Source organism: Caretta caretta, chromosome 3 (genome assembly GCF_965140235.1).
Source record: "Caretta caretta isolate rCarCar2 chromosome 3, rCarCar1.hap1, whole genome shotgun sequence".
Classification (NCBI taxonomy): Eukaryota; Metazoa; Chordata; order Testudines; family Cheloniidae; genus Caretta; species Caretta caretta.
In genome coordinates, this window is record NC_134208.1 from 31,662,026 (window position 1) to 31,686,384 (window position 24,359).

At 39.9% G+C, this 24,359-nt stretch overlaps 1 protein-coding gene across 1 annotated transcript in view; it reads right to left on the reverse strand.

Annotated features, from left to right (window-relative positions):
• The window catches only part of TAF1B (TATA-box binding protein associated factor, RNA polymerase I subunit B), a 60,056-nt gene that overhangs the window by 20,532 nt on the left and 15,165 nt on the right, over positions 1–24,359 (reverse strand). The window contains exon 8 of the mRNA XM_048845482.2: positions 19,639–19,738. Within this exon, the coding sequence (XP_048701439.2) occupies positions 19,639–19,738 (100 nt within the window). The remainder of the gene's footprint in view (positions 1–19,638; positions 19,739–24,359) is intronic.

Consider the following 24,359-nt stretch of genomic DNA (forward strand, 5'->3'; position numbering starts at 1 on the left):
TTGAAATCTTAATAACCCAAGCTAAAAAAAAGTTCAATAATTATGCTATCAAGAACAACCGAAATTCAATAATCTCTTTTTGTTACATTACGTGATGTTTAACTCTTTTAATATAGGCAATTCAACTGTCATTCACACTTAACAGTTTTGAATGATTGCGAACAGTATGTCCATTTTTAAAAGGTGCCCCAAGCCTGCAATGAATTAAGAATGTGCTTAACTTTAAGCATGTGAATAGTTCTACTGAAGTCACTTAAAGTTACAGGAGTAACTTTTATTAAAGTGTTTTTTAGTTCCTTATTCTTCTAAACAAACAGTGATGAAAAGTAGTCTCCTCACCTGTTAGGCTTATCTTGAGATAAAAGAAATACATGCGTTACCAGAATACTACAAAATCAAGGTATACAGTCCCCTCCAATCAGTCTAAGAAGCAATTCATCAGCTTTACAACAGAATAATCATGGAAGAAAAAATTTAAACAGTCAGGATTTCAAGTTTGAAATTATACACATTCTTTTATGCATAAATTTCAAAATCAGTGGAATATCAATTTCCTAGTGCCCTGAAAGAGCACACTGGAAAATCAACAGATAATGCAAATAGATACAGTGCAAAAATAATATACTTAATTAGATATAGTGGAGATGGAACTTTCCCATGAGAATAAGAAACACAAATACTGATCTGCCTAAATATCAATCAGGCACCGTGTTAAAGATTAAAAGTGAGGTACATAAGGAACTCATAGCAGCTTAAATGCATCATTTCTCAGTCACTAAAGAACACCACCACTGTTATTTAAGCATTCACGGTACTTCACAAAAAGTTAAAGAGCTTTTGTTCTGTTTTTTCAAACCAAATTCAAGGTTTAATTTTATGATAATATAGTAAAGATCAGCTTTTTAAGTGATGTAAAATACTACTCCCTACGTAATGGTATTTCGTTTGTGGTGTTGTTTTTCATTGCAAATAGTTCAAAAGGATACAAACAACCTAAAATACTCCTGTTTGACCTCTTTTTAAGGATGTTTTTGAGTATAAATAGACAGGAGTGCTCTCCCTTGGGTATGTGTTCACAATGGATTTAATAGAATTGGGACGCATAATACACTTGGAGGAGCACACTAATTCATGACAAGGCCTCCCCAAACAAACCCTTCTCTTGATTCCTCCTTCCTCCTGTGGTTTAAACCCCAACAGCCTGTTTACATTTTTTCCTATTACAAAGGGATAGATAATTACAATGCTAGATTGAGTGACTTATGCATTACCAAAAGCACATAGATTCTGTTTTCTTCATGTCTGTAAATAGCAGGTAGAAGTTGAAATTAAACAACACACAAGATCATTTTCTACCAGGAACCTAGTTAGTTGGGGGTGACAATGGCTGTAGAGAGCTCTATTATTCAGAAAGCACTGAAACATCTTAATAACAAACATTTTACAGTTTAACGTCAAAAGAGCTATTAGCTTTTGCGGTGAAGTTCCCATGTGAAAATTTTCACTCCTACTTCTGCAGTCAACCACACAAAGAATGTATTCATGTTACAGCAGTAAAGGAGGAGGGTTTTTATTTCATTCAGTTTATAAAATATGTTCCCATATCTGGGTGCATATATTCACCGTACACAAAATTTATAGCAAACGTCAAACTGCCCTGCCTCAAAACTCATCATCTTCCACCCATCTACTTATGTGTCCCTCCCCAGAAAAAGCCTGATAGAACAAGTCATCCAGAAAGTCAACCAAGTCAGGCTTTGATTAACCAATAATTGAAGCAAGTTTTGGAGTCACGGCCCTCTCAACTGAGAATGCCCTGCCTCCAGCACCTCATGATTAAATTCAGGGAAGGAGTGGTTTGAGATGTTAGATCATATGCCTCAGATTACCAAAGAATAATTTTTTTTTGTTACCCAATATCAAAGTTTATCTTCACATTGCATATTTTCATCTGTGTTTGTGCTAAATATTTACAAGGGCTCCCCTATCCATCTCTTTCTGGAATTATTGTGCTTTTGTTTACTGTTCCCAGTCCTTGGGAGTCCCCCAAACAGTTTGTAACTCTCAGCTACAACTTCATGATGGCATTTTATAATTCCAAAGATCAAGGACAGAAGAACCATTATAATACGTATGACCATCAGATGATAGTCTTCTCATACTTTTGGCAAACTGGAGTTTCTTGAAGACGGATGTGGGAGATTCAGTTGTCTTGATGTGGATGCAACTGCTATTGGGGAGCAATTTCTTTGCAGCTCTTTTGGTCTTTGAAAGGTCCTTTATCTCTTGTCTCCACATACTATAAAACAAGATACTTTGAATCTAGAAGGTAGAAAGGGAATTTGATACTACATGAGAATATCTACTATACTTTTATCCCTCACTGTTTAATGTAACTCACAAGGCAGACTATTCTGTAGGAATATTAGCACCTGGAATATGGTATCCAGTGTGCTACATGTTGGATTGTTTCAATTAGCTAATTCTTTTATCATTCAGAGCTCTCTGGGAGAATTTTTTTCCTGTAATAGAAGAGGACAAACTAGTTTCCAAAAAGTAGATGATCCAATTTGTTAATATGAATAATCAGGGCATAGAAACAGATAATTGTTTTGGGTGAGCCCAGATTGCATCCTCTCATGCTTGTTATGACAGTATCAGAATGTTGCTAATCAACATGTGAAAAACTCAGAACCTATTGGCTAACTTTTCAGGTGCATTTTCTGGCCGCTTCTTTTAGACTGAGGGTTCACAAACTTTTTATTACTATGGATCACATCTCAATAGAGAAAGCCAATGGACCACTTCTCTCTCTCACACACACGATTGTACGGACCATTTCTCCTCTCATTTGTGATTACATAACATCCCTGTAGCAATTGTTTTGCATGTATTTGTCTTCAACTTTAATATGATAAGGATCTATCCTTCTTGAATTTGCTATGCAGTCTCCTTTGCTGTTGATTTAATTTCCTCTTTTTCTGTTTTATTCATCTCTCCCTGTACATTTTTGAACTGCTTATTCCTTTTCCTTTTGACCATGCTTTGCTTCCACTTGGACCCTTCGTTCCTGGACATGCAGTCTAGATATCAGGATTTCGTCTTCTCATGCTCCTCTGGGTACATTGACTAGTTGCTTTGTTCTCTGCTCCTCTGAACATTCCCCCTACTGATAGTGGTCAGCAGCTGTAGTCGCTGAAAGGGTCTCCTTTTTCCATCTCCTCTTTACAAGTGGACCTGGTAGAGGCCAATCCAGATGTCTCTTTGCAATGAAGAGATTCAATACCTGTGGAACTATCTGAAAAGATTCTGACCTATCTGAAGCAGCCTATGACCAGCCATCTCTCCCCAGACTACAGTTTGGAAAAATGTGCTAGGCTGACAAGGACCAATGACTAGGATATTGATTATTCCAACATGAAGGCTTAGAAGAAGATTAAGCTATGATTTTGGGGTCGGGGGGATTTAAAAAAAATTATAACTACACTGAAAAGTTGGTGCAACATATATTTTTTATAAAGGCAAATATAAACACAAAACACAGTAAGCTATTTATTGTAAAAGAGCTAGTAAATCAAGTTTGTAAACTAGAATAACCTGCATGCATCTAATAATCTGAAATGCAGTGAAGTCAGGAGCCGTAGATGCTGGGTGATGCAGAAGTGCTAATTTAGCCACTAGCTGATTTCATAACAGAGCTGACACTACTTCCAATAACTATGCCACATGTGAAATTTACAACCAAAATGATATTTGAAACTGAATGGGAATGAGATGGTGACTCAGTACTTTGTATTATATAGATGTCCTTGGAGAGATGTCATCTTAAAAATTCCTACATTAAAATGGAATTTCCTTACTTGCTTTGTGTTGCTCTCAGATCAGTCACTCTGTCCCCCTTCTCTACCCATTTGTCAGCCTCTCCATCATCTGAATCTTTTTCCATGCAGCCTCCACTGTGGTTCTATCTCCTTGAGATCATCCACAAGACCCTTACTTTCCTCATTTAATGACAGGTTTCAGAGGAACAGCCGTGTTAGTCTGTATTCGCAAAAAGAAAAGGAGTACTTGTGGCACCTTAGAGACTAACCAATATATTTGAGCATGAGCTTTCGTGAACTACAGCTCACTTCATCAGATGTTTACCGTGGAAACTGCAGCAGACTTTATATACACACAGAGAATATGAAACAATACCTCCTCCCACCCCACTGTCCTGCTGGTAATAGCTTATCTAAAGTGATCAACAGGTGGGCCATTTCCAGCACAAATCCAGGTTTTCTCACCCTCCACCCCCCCACACAAATTCACTCTCCTGCTGGTGCTAGCCCATCCAAAGTGACAACTCTTTACATAATCAAGTCGGGCTATTTCCTGCATAGATCAAGGTTTTCTCACATCCCCCCCACCCCCATACACACACAAACTCACTCTCCTGCTGGTAATAGCTCATCTAAACTGACCACTCTTCAGGTTTAAATCCAAGTTAAACCAGAACATCTGGGGGGGGGGGTAGGAAAAAACAAGAGGAAACAGGCTACCTTGCATAATGACTTAGCCACTCCCAGTCTCTATTTAAGCCTAAATTAATAGTATCCAATTTGCAAATGAATTCCAATTCAGCAGTTTCTCGCTGGAGTCTGGATTTGAAGTTTTTTTGTTTTAAGATAGCGACCTTCATGTCTGTGATTGCGTGACCAGAGAGATTGAAGTGTTCTCCGACTGGTTTATGAATGTTATAATTCTTGACATCTGATTTGTGTCCATTTATTCTTTTACGTAGAGACTGTCCAGTTTGACCAATGTACATGGCAGAGGGGCATTGCTGGCACATGATGGCATATATCACATTGGTGGATGTGCAGGTGAACGAGCCTCTGATAGTGTGGCTGATGTTATTGGGCCCTGTGATGGTGTCCCCTGAATAGATATGTGGGCACAATTGGCAACGGGCTTTGTTGCAAGGATAAGTTCCTGGGTTAGTGGTTCTGTTGTGTGGTATGTGGTTGTTGGTGAGTATTTGCTTCAGGTTGCGGGGCTGTCTGTAGGCAAGGACTGGCCTGTCTCCCAAGACTTGTGAGAGTGTTGGGTCATCCTTTAGGATAGGTTGTAGATCCTTAATAATGCGTTGGAGGGGTTTTAGTTGGGGGCTGAAGGTGACCGCTAGTGGCGTTCTGTTATTTTCTTTGTTAGGCCTGTCCTGTAGTAGGTAACTTCTGGGAACTCTTCTGGCTCTATCAATCTGTTTCTTTACTTCTGCAGGTGGGTATTGTAGTTGTAAGAAAGCTTGACAGAGATCTTGTAGGTGTTTGTCTCGGTCTGAGGGGTTGGAGCAAATGCGGTTGTATCGCAGAGCTTGGCTGTAGACGATGGATCGTGTGGTGAGGTCAGGGTGAAAGCTGGAGGCATGTAGGTAGGAATAGCGGTCAGTAGGTTTCCGGTATAGGGTGGTGTTTATGTGGCCATTGTTAATTAGCACTGTAGTGTCCAGGAAGTGGATCTGTTGTGTGGACTGGACCAGGCTGAGGTTGGTGGTGGGATGGAAATTGTTGAAATCATGGTGGAATTCCTCAAGGGCTTCTTTTCCATGGGTCCAGATGATGAAGATGTCATCAATATAGCGCAAGTAGAGTAGGGGCTTTAGGGGACGAGAGCTGAGGAAGCGTTGCTCTAAATCAGCCATGAAAATGTTGGCATACTGTGGGGCCATGCGGGTACCCATAGCAGTGCCGCTGATCTGAAGGTATACATTGTCCCCAAATGTGAAATAGTTATGGGTAAGGACAAAGTCACAAAGTTCAGTCACCAGGTTAGCCGTGACATTATCGGGGATAGTGTTCTTGACGGCTTGTAGTCCATCTTTGTGTGGAATGTTGGTGTAGAGGGCTTCTACATCCATAGTAGCCAGGATGGTGTTATCAGGAAGATCACCGATGGATTGAAGTTTCCTCAGGAAGTCAGTGGTGTCTCCAAGGTAGCTGGGAGTGCTGGTAGCGTAGGGCCTGAGGAGGGAGTCTACATAGCCAGACAATCCTGCTGTCAGGGTGCCAATGCCTGAGATGATGGGGCGCCCAGGATTTCCAGGTTTATGGATCTTGGGTAGTAGATAGAATATCCCAGGTCGGGGTTCCAGGGGTGTGTCTGTGCGGATTTGATCTTGTGCTTTTTCAGGAAGTTTCTTGAGCAAATGCTGTAGTTGCTTTTGGTAACTCTCAGTGGGATCATAGGGTAATGGCTTGTAGAAACTCGTGTTGGAGAGCTGCCGAGCAGCCTCTTGTTCATATTCCGACCTATTCATGATGACAACAGCACCTCCTTTGTCAGCCTTTTTGATTATGATGTCAGAGTTGTTTCTGAGGCTGTGGATGGCATTGCGTTCCGCATGGCTGAGGTTATGGGGCAAGTGATGCTGCTTTTCCAAAATTTCAGCCCGTGCACGTCGGCGGAAGCACTCTATGTAGAAGTCCAGTCTGCTGTTTCGACCTTCAGGAGGAGTCCATCTAGAATCCCTCTTTCTGTAGTGTTGGCAGGGAGACCTCTGTGGATTAGTATGTTGTTCAGAGGTATTTTGGAAATATTCCTTGAGACGGAGACGTCGAAAATAGGATTCTAGGTCACCACAGAACTGTATCATGTTCGTGGGGGTGGAGGGGCAGAAGGAGAGGCCCCAAGATAGAACAGCTGCTTCTGCTGGGCTGAGAGTATAGTTGGATAGGTTAACAATATTGCTAGGTGGGGTGAGGGAACCATTGCTGTGGCCCCTTGTAGCATGTAGTAGTTTAGAAAGTTTAGTGTCTTTTTTCTTTTGTAGAGAAGCAAAGTGTGCGTTGTAAATGGCTTGTCTAGTTTTAGTAAAATCCAGCCACGAGGCCAGAAGTTACCTACTACAGGACAGGCCTAACAAAGAAAATAACAGAACGCCACTAGCGGTCACCTTCAGCCCCCAACTAAAACCCCTCCAACGCATTATTAAGGATCTACAACCTATCCTAAAGGATGACCCAACACTCTCACAAGTCTTGGGAGACAGGCCAGTCCTTGCCTACAGACAGCCCCGCAACCTGAAGCAAATACTCACCAACAACCACATACCACACAACAGAACCACTAACCCAGGAACTTATCCTTGCAACAAAGCCCGTTGCCAATTGTGCCCACATATCTATTCAGGGGACACCATCACAGGGCCTAATAACATCAGCCACACTATCAGAGGCTCGTTCACCTGCACATCCACCAATGTGATATATGCCATCATGTGCCAGCAATGCCCCTCTGCCATGTACATTGGTCAAACTGGACAGTCTCTACGTAAAAGAATAAATGGACACAAATCAGATGTCAAGAATTATAACATTCATAAACCAGTCGGAGAACACTTCAATCTCTCTGGTCACGCAATCACAGACATGAAGGTCGCTATCTTAAAACAAAAAAACTTCAAATCCAGACTCCAGCAAGAAACTGCTGAATTGGAATTCATTTGCAAATTGGATACTATTAATTTAGGCTTAAATAGAGACTGGGAGTGGCTAAGTCATTATGCAAGGTAGCCTGTTTCCTCTTGTTTTTTCCTACCCCCCCCCCCCAGATGTTCTGGTTTAACTTGGATTTAAACCTGAAGAGTGGTCAGTTTAGATGAGCTATTACCAGCAGGAGAGTGAGTTTGTGTGTGTATGGGGGTGGGGGGGATGTGAGAAAACCTTGATCTATGCAGGAAATAGCCCGACTTGATTATGTAAAGAGTTGTCACTTTGGATGGGCTAGCACCAGCAGGAGAGTGAATTTGTGTGGGGGGGTGGAGGGTGAGAAAACCTGGATTTGTGCTGGAAATGGCCCACCTGTTGATCACTTTAGATAAGCTATTACCAGCAGGACAGTGGGGTGGGAGGAGGTATTGTTTCATATTCTCTGTGTGTATATAAAGTCTGCTGCAGTTTCCACGGTAAACATCTGATGAAGTGAGCTGTAGCTCACGAAAGCTCATGCTCAAATAAATTGGTTAGTCTCTAAGGTGCCACAAGTACTCCTTTTCTTTTTCCTCATTTAAGTACATCTTAAAAACCCACTTCTGCCAATGCTATCTACAGTGATTTTTGTTGATTTGTATACGACATTTTTTTTCCTGTTCCCCTAAACTCTATTCACCTGACAGACTATGAGCTCATTGGGATTATTCCCCAAGGTTGACAAAACACATGTTCAGATCAACCAGATGAAACGTCTCTTTAAAGATATGTAGCGAACTCAGGTACCCATATGGAAAAAGAATTCACCAAAATGCATTGACCAGAAGAACTTTTACAATATTTCCAGGTATTGATGGCTCTAAAATTGTTCTGGAATGTCATCAAAGCAATTACCATATAATGTATTCCTAACACCTTAGATTATTAGAAGTGAAAGATTTTAAAAATCAAGTTTACTTTCCACCAAAAATTTTTTTTTTTTGGCACCACATTCAACTTGGGCAGTGAAAATAGCACAGTTACTTCTGTTTTGTAGTTCGTTTCTAATATGTTGTACTTACATTTTCCACAGCAAAAGACTTTACTAAAAAAGTACTGGATCCGTAAGGAATGTTTAAGAAATATAGAGCAGTGATGTAAAGGATGGACTAGATGATTGCATACATCTCTTCCAATCCTAATATCTATGAATCATATGTTGCTGCTGATGTAATAATGGAGGGGCATGCCTGAGACTACTAAAGGTGAACAAATGGCAGGAAAGAATAAAGGGTGAAATTCTTACTGCTCCATTTAGATAACTGTTCAATATTCCAAAGAAGAGAAAAAAATTGTGAAAAAAAGAAAAGAAATACAGAGATCAATCTCACATTTAAAATAAGTTTTACAAGATTCCACAGGAATGAAGCACTAGGATAATAGTAAGCATTAGACTTGTCCACCTTGTAGAGCCTGGCATGTGTGTTGTTGAGATGGTTTCCTAAACTCTCTAGAATATTAAAAATGCAGCCAAGATCATCCTTATCAAACCATATGAAAAGCAACACTGGCACTGTGTCCATCTCCTATAATAACTGCACCTTTTAAACTCTCAGATAAAGCTACCAGTTTTGCTTCAGAAGCCAAAACTTACTCCAGAGGGCTGTGTTGGGCATCAAAGGAATGTTCTTTATTCAGGAAAAGCTTCATTTAAAAAGGTTCAACATACAGAGAATGATCAATGATCAAGCACTTCTGTGAGCAAATCCGTGGTATGCTAAGGAGAATGACTGCCTAATGGTGAAATCATATCACATATCTATTTGAAGAATGCAGGACTGGTTGCTATCTTGTCCACAAGCGAAAACAACAACAACAGGAATTAGAGGATGAATACTGAATACAGAAGAAGCTTGCTTTGCTAGATAGCCAAATAAATTCCATTTCTTTATTCTATCTGGAAGACTTTTCAACACAGTGCTTCTTGGGGATGCATAACACTACTTTGGTTATTGGGTAATTTTGAATACGAAAGTTCTGGTTGAATGAGTTCTAATATATTATTAAACTGGCAAAGACACATGATTGAGTGTTGCTTTGTACATGCTCACAAGACAAATCTGAGTGATAATGAACACTTAAGCTTAATAAGTTTTAAAAGCCTACCTAGTGTTGTGTTGAATTGTCTAACAAGTATTAAAATTTAAAGCTTGCAAACAAGTTTTATTGAATTTCACAAATATTTTATTAGGTTTGTTTTCCTTCTTTATTAAGCAATGCTTTAAGACAGGTAGAGACAAGCTAGAGTTTCTGTTACACAACGGCAGGCTCCCATGATAAACCTGATTACAATAACCCTGTCAGAAGTGAACTTCCTCCTCAGCGCTTTTAAAAAAGCCTCACCCTTGCTTATTATCATTCTGAAGTAGTTTCAGAAGAGAAAAGGGAAATTGGCAGCTGTTAATTGCATATCTGCAATACATTAGGAAAAAAAAAGGAAACAAAAAATCCCACCAAATAGAAGGGTTAAAATGGACTCCAAAAACAGTAGCAGGACTGAGGAGGGAACTGGTGTTTATGGTTTTGAATGATAAAAATGAAGGCAGCAGAGTTGATTTGCACAACTTATATGCTTCTATTTGTATTTCTTACTAAGCTCTAAAAACTCAACAGAGCCTTAACTGGCTTCTGTGTCAATTCTAACATCTTTGGGAAGGGGAATAGAGATAAGAATTTTATGAAATGACACTCAGAGGATACATCCAAATCTCAGTAGCCAGAAAAATAAGACACAGCCTACTTGCTATCATTCTTAGAAACTACCACCAAGTAACCATCTCTGTTCTGTGCTTACTTTTTATGGTGTAAACCAATTTATTTGGTTCTAAAAATTGTACTTCCAAAAACAATTTTAAGTCTCTTATCCACTGCCCCATCAAGTTTGCTTCTTGTAAACCATAGGTGCTTTAAAAGATGTAATAAGTGCTTTAACCATGATGTAATTCTAATTGTGGCACCTCCACAATACGCATGTCACACTACCCTTCAAAGAAAAACAATGCATTCTTCAATAAAACATTATTTTACCATAATATTACCTTAAACAGTGTAAAAAGAAAAGGAGTAAGTGAGCTGTAGCTCACGAAAGCTTATGCTCAAATAAATTTGTTAGTCTCTATGGTGCCACAAGTACTCCTTTTCTTTTTGCAGATACAGACTAACACGGCTGCTACTCTGAAACCTTAAAAAGTGTGTCTAACACTTTAAATTTGGGCAAACTTGCCAAGCAAAGAAGAGGTTTCCTGCTCCATCAAGTTTATGAACGAAGACCCCGATCCTGATTTCAGTGGAGCTCTCCTTGGATGCAAGAATCTGCCTGCACTGTGTGGATCCAACTGTGCAATAGGGTCTAAAGACTCACAAAGGGACTGATACATGGAAGTAGAGAATGATGTACAGTTGTCACTGGAGTGGGGAAAGTTTTGTGGACATGAACAAACATTTCAACTTAATTCCCAACAGATTGGTTTTAAACAGTTGGTTAACAGATTTATCTACAGTCAAGAAGCTGCCTACAATAAAAATGCAAATGTACAATCCAACAAACTTGGGAGACTGGAATATTTTAAGCGCTGGAAGTTTCCTATAAGGGATACTGAAAACTTTAATTATTTGAAATTGTCTGATTTCAATAGAGTGCCTGTAGCAGGGTGGTCACCCCACTCCTGCCCTGAAGGGGTTAAAACAGCCCTGGGAGAGGGCTTCCCTGGGGAGCCCATAGTAAAAGCAGCCCTGCAGAGGGCTACAGCTGGGAATAGCAAGGCTGACTGGGGGAAGCAGCCACAGATGGGGCCACGCCCCAATCAGGCCACAGCTGGCCCTTATAAGAGGGCTGTGGGCCAGGAGTCTCACTCTAGCCCTGGATTGGGAAGGGCTAGCTGCCTGAGAACGAGGTATCTTAAGCGGAGCAGTGCTGGGGAAGGGCAAAGGGAGCTGAGGAGCCCCAGCCTAGTAAACCCCCAGGCTGCAGGCCTTGGTAAAGGCCCAGAAAGATACTGGGGTTGCAGCGGTGTAGCCTGGGAATAGGCAGAGGCAGCGGGTCCTAACCACTTGCCAATGATGAGTGGCCATTACACTGCAGTCTGCCCCAGTGAGCGGGGGTTAGATGATGATTGGTAGTAGCCACTGAGGTAAGGTGGGTTTAGAGGGTTGGGGGTTCCCCTTGAAAGGGAGACCCAGAGTGTGGGGGTACTAATGGGGCAGAATTCCAGAACCGGGGTCCGGGAGGGCCAGAGGGCCAGCGGGAGACGAGACACCAGCCTGCAGAGGGCGCGCCAAAAGCTGGAAAGAGCTAATTCCTAAGACAACCAGCAGGAGGTGCAGCTTGAGTCTCATGAGTCTCGCTTCGCTCCAGTGCCCTTGTCTAATTTCAATAGATTTCCCTTAAATCGTATGTCTTTAAATGAATTTGAAAAATTAAATAAGAAAAAAGGGGGGAGATTTTCAAAAAGTCAAAGAGATTTAGAAGCACAAGTCCCAATGGAAGGAGGAGGTCATCCTCCATTCCAATCCTGCCTCAGCCACTGATTCATTGTGTAGCCTTGGGCAAGTCACTGTCTGTCGCAGTTTGCCCACCATACAATGTTCATAATACTTTCTTTTCACAGGAAAGATGTAAAGATAAATTCACTAATGACTGAGGCATGCTGATATTATAGTGATGCGTGCCAAAGAGGAGACCACGAGGAACCGAAGCATTCTGTAGTCAGTGCAGGGGTTGGATGGCACGCAGTAAATAAGGGAATGGAGCCACACATTGGAATTATGAAAATAAAAATAAATATTGAACAGCTGCTTCATTTTCCCAAGCACCATCCATCCTATGCACTAAAAATGGGTCCTGGATTAAAAACCACATATGATCATGTAATTAAAAACCGCAGCCTAATGCATACAAACAAGGGGACCAAATTAAGCTTATAAGGAAACCTCAATTCTGGCATTTCCTAATTTTTAAGTGCTTACCTTTGCAAACAAAATAACTTCTAAATGTAGGGTTTTTTTGTATGTAAATTATATAAGTTTAACTTATCCATGAATCAAAGCCCTTACCCATTTTCTGTAAGAGCTGAACAAGACAATGCTCAAAAATCTGATTCAAACGGTCTGGAAATACGCAGATAATCTGTTTAATGTGAAAGTAGAATTGGAACAGAGAGAAATAAAATGAATAATTCATAAAAGGCTGTTTGTCATGTCTTCTATTCCAGGATGGCACCATATGCTCTTTAATCTAAGATTATTAAGCTTCTGCTTTTATTGCATTTTTTCCCCATCAGACTTGTTGTGAATTTTCCTTCCCTTCACTGGTGCTGGGCTGCCAACATTATTCACCAATGTGAAAGACTTGGTAATCAAGATGAAAAGGTGAGCCATGCTGAAGAGATGAACATTCACTAGCAAGCTGTCCTAACAACTCCTCCAAAACAAAAACTGAGAAATATTTAAGCAAAGATTTCATATACATCTATTTAATGGGGCCACTTTTAGCCTACAGTAAAGAAACCTAGGCTTCCCCCCATACACTTTTAAAAAATGTATATCTGAAGAGATGAAACGTTGTCATAACATCCACTTGAAACCCTAGAAGGATGACATTAAGCTATATCTAATTTATACAACTCGCATACTACTTGGAGGGGGGTGGGGGGAAGGCGATTAATGTAACCATTTTGTGGATGTGAGTTTTACATTTAAGTGTTCTCGCTGGTCAGTTTTTTTTAACACTGACAGCAAACAAATTCTGAGTCACCTTTAGTAAAACGGGGCTGCAAACAGCTGTGCTAAAATATTATAGAGGAGCAGCAGCACCTTCCATAGGTAAGGCCGAGCAGAGCTCTTTGTTTAAGATTGATATATTATCATGTGTTCTCGTACAATGCTGTCTTTCAAAGGAAAGCACAAGTCTTAGCTAGAGGCTTGAGAGAGAGAACAATGCTTAAATACACTTTAAATCTGAATTATACAAATTAAATATATAAATGAATAATTCAAGGGTCTCTGAATACTCCTCCCCAGCCTTTCACAGCATAAAATGCCCAAATGAGGTACTATATTTTCAGAGGAGTCCACAGTTCTACTTTCTCAAGCAAAAATACTCAGCATAAAAGGAATAGACTAAAGAGCATGATTATACTAATGTATTGTTTACTACAGTACATTTTTAACTGGACAAATCAAACATTAGTGATACAAAGCCAGCCACTGATTTTACAATGACACTGTCATGACTAGGATCATTCAGTAAACGACCTGCTGACAAATACAACTGGTTAAAAGCCAGAGCAGCAGCAGGCAAGCTGAGCTGGTCAGGAAATTTCCACTATATTTTCCAAACAGCAAATGCCCGTTTCACAAAATTAAAGTTTTCCATAGGAAAACTACAATGTTGCTGAAAAATTGATTTTTTCTGTCAGAAAAATTGAAATGATGGTTCCCAGGTTGCGCACTTGGACAGGTTTTTGCCAAATTTTACTTTCACCCAGAAGCTGAAAATTTTACTTTGGTTCTCCTAAAACAGAAGTTTTCTGGAAATCTTTTCCCACTAAATCTTTGGTGGGAATGAATTTCCATTTTCTGGCCAACTTTACAGATATGATAACAGGGCATGCCAACAGAATAAAACTGAGTAACTAAAAACCAAGGAACATGTAAGCAAACACCATTCAATAGTTTGTGCCTGTTCATCTATCAATATATGGACTTCGGGAATGCACTGCAGCACAAGGCATATAACTAGCAGAAAAAAAAACACACCTCTTTCAATGTTAGAACAATTAGTAGTTTGTTAATGAATCTTCATAAAATGATTTGTTAAAAAATAAACCAAATGAAAACCTTCTACTGTAATACTAATTGCCAAAAAATATTCTATATAGAAAATATAACACTGTTTGTATCTGAGTTTGTTTAAACCCTCTTTCCCCAATCTACTTCAATTCTCCTTTCTTCCTACTCTTCCCTCTAACCCTGAAGCTGTGTCAGCAAGAGCAATCCAACTAGATGTTCAAGACAACTTCAAATCTACTGTTGGGCAGGATCAGAATTTGAAAGGGAAGCTGCTGCCATCCTGCTCCACCCTTCTTAGGTTACTTGCGGAGCTTGGTAGGCCAAGCAGTTTAATGTGAATACAGTGGAGCAAGGAGTTCTGCAAGGGAACTGTGTGATGGGCTTTCAAAATCATTTTCTGCTTACTGGGGCCCAGTAATTGAGCATTTCCACCTGCAAAGGAAAGAAGAATGAAAAGAACAAAAGAAGAGAAGAAGAAGGAAAATAATTTAATTTTAATCTGCCCCTTAATTGTGAGTTGGAAGACATGATGGGTTACAGGTGCCGTATTTTTTAAGTTACCGTTTTACCCGCAAAAGCCACTACGTATTCAGACCTGATTGTGTGTATATACAGTTACATCTGTTCATACTATTTACAAATGCACTTTTTTTTCCCTACGTTTTCTTTTGATTACTTACGCAGAATCACCCCAGCTCAAAAAATTTTCATTCTATTCTTTCTTGTGCAGCAGGCTTGTGTACTAAATTTGATCAATTACACATGTGGAAAGCAATTCAAAGCAAGGGAGTTTATAGGTATCCCTTAATGCCTGTAGAACCTTTATTAGTGAAGATGATGCAAGAACAGTAAAGAACTCAGCTTGCCTCGCAGATCTCAAAAGAAGTCTGCACAGCTGTCAGTCTAAAAAAAATTTTTAAACTTGCAAACTCAATACTTTAGAAATAGAATAACTGAGATGAACAGGTCACCATGACCACAACATTTTTCGCAGTGCTACTTCTCAGAGCAGAACCACACTTTAAAGGACTTGTTTTTACTACTACTTCTGACCTGACAAATCAGGAAATGGAGGAAACTAAATATCATGAATACTTAAATATTTTTACAGAAATTGGATATAACAATGATCTGGTTGTTGATGAAGCTTTATGGTCTCAACAAGTGCATCTCTACCAGTCACCATCTTGGCCCACATTAGGGTTTGAACTGGGGACTTCCATAGCTAAAACGCTTGAGTCTCTACAGCATGAGCTTACTGACTCACACCCCGTCTGAGAACAGAAGGGAATGGACGGTCATGGACACACATGCTCTCTGACCAGTAGATTACAAATTTACTCAGAAAAATGGGAAATTCAGATCTTCAACCCAGGCTATTTTATGCAGTAAAGTAATAGCAAATGACACATACACGTACTAGTAAAATACTCATTGGGTTTACAAGTCAAAATTAAAAATAGGGGAACTTCTTACATATTAAAAACTCCAAAGAGATGAGGAAATGGTTTAGCATGTTCGTGTGTTCATTTTAGGGACATATTTCAAAACCCAGACTACATTTGTGTCACTTAGCTAAATCATTTCAGTCAAGCTGAAGGTAAGAATTTCAACAGAGTGGCCTGATGCAAGATATGGAACACCAGAAATAAAAAGGAATTTTACTCTTCTTTAGTAGGCGGGACAAGGTAGGTAAGTACAGTTCTGAAACGGAGTGATTCATTTCATCAGCCCCTCCTAGAAAAGTACTATAATTAGGAAGAATAAATCCACACCTATAACTAAAGAAATACTGTCTAGTTTATAAATTTGCACAGTTTGCCCAAACAGTGAATGTTAAGCAGCTCCTAACTTTTCTTCTATTAAAGTTGAGGAAATAATACATTTATATAGAATCTTTGATTTCAAAAGATCCCAAATAAACTACATGTACAGAAATAACTTAGTTACTGAAATGCACTTATTTTTTAGGTGAAACAGGTTGGCTGTTTAACATCATGCAGGTGCAAGCATACTGCAAAGACACAGCCAAGTTACTATGGCCTCACTGGTGCTGCACTCACCCAAGTGCATCAATAGGATTTCTGGGGTCACAATCCATGGTTCTGTGTGCTGCACTAAGCTGAGCTGCTCTAGGATTCTTTCCCCCAGTGAATTGTAGGACAATTTGTCTGTCCTTCTGGAACAGGCAGAATTTTGGGAAGGCACTGGAGGATCAACACTCCTCACTGCAAGGTACATTGGTTACCAGCCCGAGGGAAAGTGGCACCTAAGTTCTAGCCTATACCCCCAGACAAGCCAACCAGCCTGGGTTTAAAGTTACACCAAACTTGGGTGAGATGGCTTTATATGTGGACAGCGGGGGGGGGGGGGGGGCAGGGGGGGGGAGAGAGGGCACAGCTAGGTGCAACAGCCAAGTAAGAGCCCAAAATAACTCCGCAGAGAGACATACCCTAAAAGACACAAACTCTAACAAATCAGTGCCAACTGACACCTTGCTAGGGCATTGATTCAGTATCAACTCAGAGGGGAAAAAGTGACACCTTATGAGTCACCAAGAGGAAAGGCAGTGTTCGAGTGGACTGAAGGAAGTAGGAGCTAGGAAATTTAGTCCTCTAATCCACAGAATAGGATTAGCAAACTGCCTCATAGTGCTGTCCCTGTGCCTCAAACCTGACTTGAAGGGATCATCTCAGAGCTTTATTTAATAACAGACTTTAAGGGGCTGAGGCCTGGTCTACACTACAGTTAGAAGAAAAGGAGCAATCAGTTCCACGTATACAAAATGGGAAACGATTGCTTAGGAAGGTATACTGTGGAAAGGGATCTGGAGGTCATAGTGGATCACAAGTTAAACATGAGTCAACTGTGTAACACTGTTGTTAAAAAAAAAAGCAAACATCATTCTGGGATGTATTAGCTGGAGGGTTGTAAGCAAGACAAGAAGTAATTCTTCTGCTCTACTCCACACTGATTAGGCCTCAACTGGAGTATGGTGTCCAGTTCTGGGCACTACATTTCAGGAAAGATGTGGACAAATTGGAGAAGTTCCAAGTCCAGAAGAGCAACAAAAATGATTAAAGGTCTAGAAAACATGACCTATGAGGGAAGATTGAAAAAATTGGGTTTGTTTAGTCTGCAGAAGACTGAGAGGGGACACGATAAGAGTTTTCAAATATTGTACAAAAAAGGTTGTTACAAGGATTAGGGAGAAGAATTGTTCTCCTGAACCTCTGAGGATATGACAAGAAGCAATGGGCTTAAATTACATCAAGGGCGGTTTAGATTGGACATTAGGAAAAAATTCCTAACTGTTAGGGTAATTAAGCACTAGAATAAATTGCCGAGGAAGATTAAAATCTCGAATGACGGAGATTCCACAAAGAGCAGGTTAGACAAACACGTCAGGCATAGTCTAGATCAGGGTTCTCAAACAAAGTTGTTGCCATCTGTACGTTAATCCGTTCGCTACGACACGGTGTGCACATTTAATTGTAAGCACAGACCACAATCGCAGTTTTGCTTTTGCTCTTATTACAATGGATCGTTGGCTCATTCGTGCAACAGAAACAAAAACAACTCAAGCGAAAAACAAAGAAGCCGAAACTGATTCAAGTGAAGCACCGCCACCGCATATATCAGCATATGTACTTGTATACAGGGTGGGTGGGGAGCATAAACTACTACAGACACAAAGAAGGAGGGCATGATCAAATAAGTGTGAGCACCACTGGTCTAGATAAACATTTAGTTTTACCTTGAGTGCAGGGGATTGGCCTAGAAGACCTCTTGACCTCTACCAGTCCTACGAGTCCATGGACTAGAAGTGTGTGATCAGAGGGTTTTTTCCTGAGAGAACCTGCTTCAATACAGAGTATTTGGGTGGTCTGTTCAACGATGCAGTCTACTTCTCTGAAGTGTTCTTGTTTGGTGACAGTGGTTTTAAGTGTGTTAAGATGTGCATCCCAGACTTTTTCCTCAGAGCATAATCTCTGCTCTGACTGCCTGGCTGGCTGTACATAACATTTCTTGAATCAGGCAGAATAGGGACTTGAACCTGGGTCTTCCATGTTCCAGGCAGTGCCTTAGCCAACAGGTTATTGGACATTCTGGGGTATTCTGGTTTCTCTCCCTCCCTCTCTCTTTTTTGGGGGAAAGTCAAAAGATCTGTTTTCTTTCTAGGTGGAATGAAAAATTCTGAATCCTCAAAATTTTTCATGAAACAAAATTCTTGTTTCCAGTCAGCTCTTGTAATGCCTTCCTTAGTAAGGCATCAGTGGTCAGGTACAGGATGTTGTCAAGTTCTCCTTCCCGGGGGAATGGGAGGAGGAAGAGAAACCACACACACAGAAGCCACCAATTTCAGGCAGAAGAGGATCTGACTGTGCAGTGTACTCAAAGAAAGAATCCCATAGCTAGAAGGGGTATGAGGCAGTAAGTGCTGTAGATGTTCTACAAAGTGGGCCAAAGGGAAAGACAGCTAAGTACAAGCAGCAGGGAGACTATTTTCATGTGGACAGAACATATTAACGTGAACTCTTTAGTTTAACAATGTAAATTTTGCTAAATACTAAAAAAAGAAACAAATTCCAATAAATACAGCAAGAACACATCATACTATAAAAAACTGATAGCACTTGCTTCCAAAGAGAGGGAGATTTCAACTGAGTATTCAAAGGAGTATTTTTGTTTTCTCAAAAAGAAAAGGAGTACTTGTGGCACCTTAGAGACTAACCAATTTATTTGAGCTGAAGTGAGCTGTAGCTCACGAAAGCTTATGCTCAAATAAATTGGTTAGTCTCTAAGGTGCCACAAGTACTCCTTTTCTTTTTGTGAATACAGACTAACACAGCTACTACTCTGAAACCTGCCTATGTTTTCTGTATTTCCCAAGAGATAAGCAAACATAATACAAACACACACCTGAGGGTAATTAATCATTGGGACAATTTACCAAGGGTCGTGGTTGACTCTCCATCACTGACAGTTTTTAAATCAAGATCAGACATTTTTCTAAAAAGATATATTCTAGGAATTATTTTTGGGGAAGTTATATGGCCTGTGTTATAGGAGGTCAGACTAGATGATCACAGTGGTCCTTCCTGGCCCTAGAATCTATGAGAAAAACCTGTTTAGTACTTATCAAGTTATCAACCTAATTATTCTAATTTAAATATGAAAGTAATCAGAATAATTTGCTCACTGGCTCCTGCATTACTACCAGGAAGCAAAATAATATAACAAAGGTAGATTCACTCAAATTGTCAGTACCATAACCCAGAAGTACAATATACCATAAGATATGTAGCTTATTAAATAAAAACAAAAGGATAAAAGTCACCTCTACATGAAAGATCTTGAGATCAACTCCATACAATTTCATCTCCTCTGGAAAATACTGAAAAGCATTCAAGTAAGGAATGTGACCATCTATAACAAACCTAAATAAAAAAAAAGTTTAAGCCAAATCAACATTTAGTTTAAAGCATCATGTACTTTTTAAAAAATGGCACTTAAAAAAATCAAGATTGAAATCTTAATTTCAAAGTTAAAATAGCATCACATTTGAAAAGCCCAAATAGCTCCAGCTAACACCGTGTCCTCCAAAATGCTGCTTTAGTACTAAAAAATTGCCTGTTCTTTAACATGAGAGCTAGAATATTAAAATTCAAGCTCAAACGTGACTCACAGATAAAGTTAGGGCACCGAGTTTACTCTAGATATGTTTATATCCAGCTTTCCCTGCACGTTCTCTATATAGCCAATTCTTGCGAACAGAATATTTTAACTGAAATATTTTCAATATTGGGCAATGCTATTAAGGAGATAGTAAGTACACTTTTATGATAACACTGTTATAAGGCTATAGCGTTTTGCTCCCCAAATCCATACTTACTTAACTAAACATGAAAGAGTTGAATCTTTCCACAGTAAGTATGCAGGGTTCCTACAATCAGGGTCATAGAACTGTTAGCTTATATGTAACCAAATCAGAAAACCATACAACTATATATTTTATCAATATATAAAAAACATTTATTTTAGATAAATGTCGAAACACTTCGGATTTTTATTTTTCAAAAAATATGGCGGGGAAGAGGGAGAGAAAAGGAGGGGAAGAGAGAGTGCCCATCTGAATAGTGTCATCTGCTGGCTATTCAATAGCTCACATGAAATAAGTTGTGGTCTCAGTCTAGCTCTTAGTAGGCAGCTGTTTGAATCACAAAGAACACCATAACATTTACCAATATCTGGCATGCAACTGGACATTATCAGCGAACAAGCCAAGTTTTGAATTGAGAGGGAGACTGAATTATCCTCACTCTAAGAGGTTGCCCCTCCAGGTCGGAATTGAAGTACATTAGTGGAAACTTTACACTACCCATGATGAGGCTAAAGCATGCTTCGGCCTAGAAGATCATCAAACCAACATGTTTCATGAACACTAAATTCACTACACTTTTTTAAAACCTCAGGATTTTTAAAATAGGATTCCTGGTAGGAAGTCATACTCTGGTTGGTATGAATGTTGCAAAATGTGTTTATTACAAAGAGAAAAACAACAAAATTAAATTTCCTGCAGGACGTTTAAGACATAGTAAGATACAGCATAGGTTTTGGCTGTGGAGTTAGGGGAGGTCTTTTGGTTTATTTTTAAAATATATCAGTACCAAGTACATAAGTCACACTTGGGCTATTTCTACTCTAGAGACCTTACAGTGACAGCTGTACCGATGCAGCTGTGCCGCTGCAAGACCTCCCATGTAGCTGCTCTGTGCTGACAGGAGAGAGCTCTCCCATCGACATAATTAAACCTCCTCCAAAGAGCAGCGGTAGCTATGTCAGCAGGAGAGCATCTCCTGCCAACATAGCACTGTCCACACCAGCGCTTCTGTCAGTGTAACTTATATTGCTCAGGCAGCCTTTTTTTATTTCACACCCCAAAACAACTTAAGTTTTACCGACAAAAGTGCTAGCCCTAGTCTCTCCAGAGGGGAGTTCAAGCTGTACCAGATATACCTAGATATCTGGGCAGTTACCTTAATTCAATAAGCAAGAACAAAAACAGCAAAGAGAAGTGGTTTAAAAAAAAAAAATGAAAGAAGTCATTGTTGTAACAGAAAATGCAATGTTGATTTTAGAAAAGGGCACCAGGAACTTGGATGGCCCAATATTGAGATGACATATTCCTAAAAAGTCAGTGCCTATCTGCAAAATTTCACTGAACAAACATGCAGTACTCTTCTTTGTTTAGGCCTTGGCAGAAAGGGTCAAGGAATTAAAAGAAACCCCACATACTAGATGGCAGAGACACTTTTATAAGTGAAAACAAAGTTAGAGAAATTACTTAACAGGCATTCCTTAAGAAGATTAAAGCCATAGAAAAGAAGCTACTTGTTGTATATTACTTGCTACTTATCAACATTCCATTTAAGAAGAACTACGGTAAGTGAATATCGATCACTCCCTATGACTGCACTCCATAACCAATTCTTTAAGATCTAGAATTTAAATTCAAAGTATAGTTAGAACTACAGTATGTTATAATTTTATGATGAATTATTCTAGAAATACTAGATTCAAAGTGATTTTAAAAGGAAGATATATTAAATAAAGAATGTATCCCTCTAAATTAAAATTAATGCAACATTTGTAACAGTTTAAACTTGATTTTAGAAAGTTTTCTTGCCTAGTACTTTATATTCTGAAATTCTGTGCACTCTTCCATCAATTTGATATCACTGATTCACAAATAAGGAATTAAATATATAACAAATGTCCTGTCCACATTGGAATCGGAATGATGCGTATGGACAGTAAAATCTCCCCTCCCACCGGAGAAATGTGTTAGATTACTGCACTACAGGACCAGTCTATATTTGCCTGAGGCAAGATGCATTTTGATACAGTTTAAAACACAGTACTCACTAAACATGGTTCTACCAGATCAAATTTTGTTACAACTGTTTTTAAAGAATTCTCATAGCCCTAGTATAAAGGGCCCATTAAAAGGTGGACACATCAACTGAGGCTAAGATTTAGTCATGGGTATTTTTGGTAAAAGTCATGGACAGGTCACGGGCAATAAAAAAAAATTCATGGCCTGTGACCTTTCCATGACTTACCAAAAATACCCATGACTAAATCTCTACTTCTGGGGCCCCTGTTCCAGCCGCCCTGGGACCACTGCTGCTCGAGCGGTCCCCAGGGCACCCCCAGAACCGCTGCTTGGGCACTCCCCGAGCCAGCCACACCAGCTGCTGTTCCGGTGGTCCCCGGAGCCAGCTGCATGGGGCCACCTGAGCAGTGGCCGGTGCAACTGGCTCTTGGGCAGCCCCCCTGGACCACTGCTCAGGCGCTCCTGGGGTCTCCCCCAGGACCACTTCTTGGGCGCTCCTGGGGTCTCCCCCAGGACTTCTGCTTGGGCTGTCCACGGGACCAGCCGCTGCTTGGGCAGCCCCTGAAGCCAGCTGGCCCCGGGCCTCCCGAGCAGTAGCCAGAGCAACTGGCCCCAGGGACCACCAGAGCAGCTGGCCCCAGGTCGCTCCAGCAGCAGCCGATGCAGCTGGCTGTGGGGTGCCTGAGCAGCTGGCCCTGAAGTCAGCCACACCAGGCACTGTGGAAGTCATGGAGGTCACAGAAAGTCACAGAATCCGTGACTTCCATGACCTCCGTGAAAGAATCGCAGCCTTATTTATCACTCACTGCAGTTAACCTAAGTGTCATGTTCTCCATTCTAAATATAGAGAATATCACAAATACTGCAATGAAAGTAAACATTGTGTGGGAAAACATCCAATTTTCATATGACACCTACTCCAAGAGCTCATGTTCGAGAATACTTTTTAAAGCAGTTCTAACGCTTTTTGGCTCATCCACACTCATTTTATGAAGTGTTGTTTAGAATTTAGAATAAACTATGTTTAAACAAGTGTACAAACTGTGTTTAAACTTTCCTATTGCAAAAACAAATGGGGCTTATAGTCTCTGTCCTTTTAAATATGGTAATCCAAGTGTGGATAAACCCTAGATCTTGTGTATAATTTGAAAAAAAATAACATGCCAAGGCCACAAAACAGAAGTGCCACAAACTGGTTACAAATTTGATCTTGCCAACTTAGCTAGATTTAGCCTGGTTTGAACTGCATTACTGTATTATTCTACAGCCACGTGAAGTCTCCCATGTTGAAACTGTAGTCTTACTTGTTGAGAGGAATACAAAAAATAAACAGCACAATGAATGTTAGTTTAATGACACTAAAAAAATATATTGCTATTTGAAACATATGTAGGAACATTTTAAAATGTTATTTTTAACCACAGTGTCCCTTTAATTACAAGGTTAATTACAAGGTTATGTATTGAATGTGCCAAATAGCAATAAGAATATTTTTGGTCCTGTATTTTAAATCCCTTAGAAAATGGCTGGTTGCCTGATGTGGTGCCCAAGCATGTATCACAGGGGAGGAGCAGTAGTCAGCTGACTACCACTTTGGGGGAAAACCAAAAAGAAAAAAGGTGGGTCATTTAGCACAACTAGTATTCTATTGTTTTAAATATTCATGAACTACCTACCTATAAAGAACTAGAATGGCAAGCCTGACTATTAGCACAATTTCTGGGTATATTTTTTTTTCTCAATTTGGTCTGTCATTGAGTCTATACCTATATTTTATTGCATACAAAAATGTGTTAAAAAGACAACTATTTAGGTGAAGCAAATGAAAGCTAGAAAATGCCAGATTTATGGTTTGCATTGCTGCTGATGTTCTGGCAGTAGCACAAGCCTGGATCTTTAGAACATTCATTCAGTTATAAGGCAGGCTATCAACATTCTCCTAAGGAATACAAATGAGAGAAGTGAAACTGCAATATTTATCTATTTACAACTCAACTAAATTGGAAAATAATTTCATCGGACAAAGAAAAGGCACTTCTCTAACACTAATATTTTCTCCCTGACAAATTTCAAACACTTGCTGCAAACAACAGAGCTATTAGAGACTCTCAAAAAATGGTTGCAAGAATCTTCTATCCTGGAACATGTGAGGCAACCTAAAT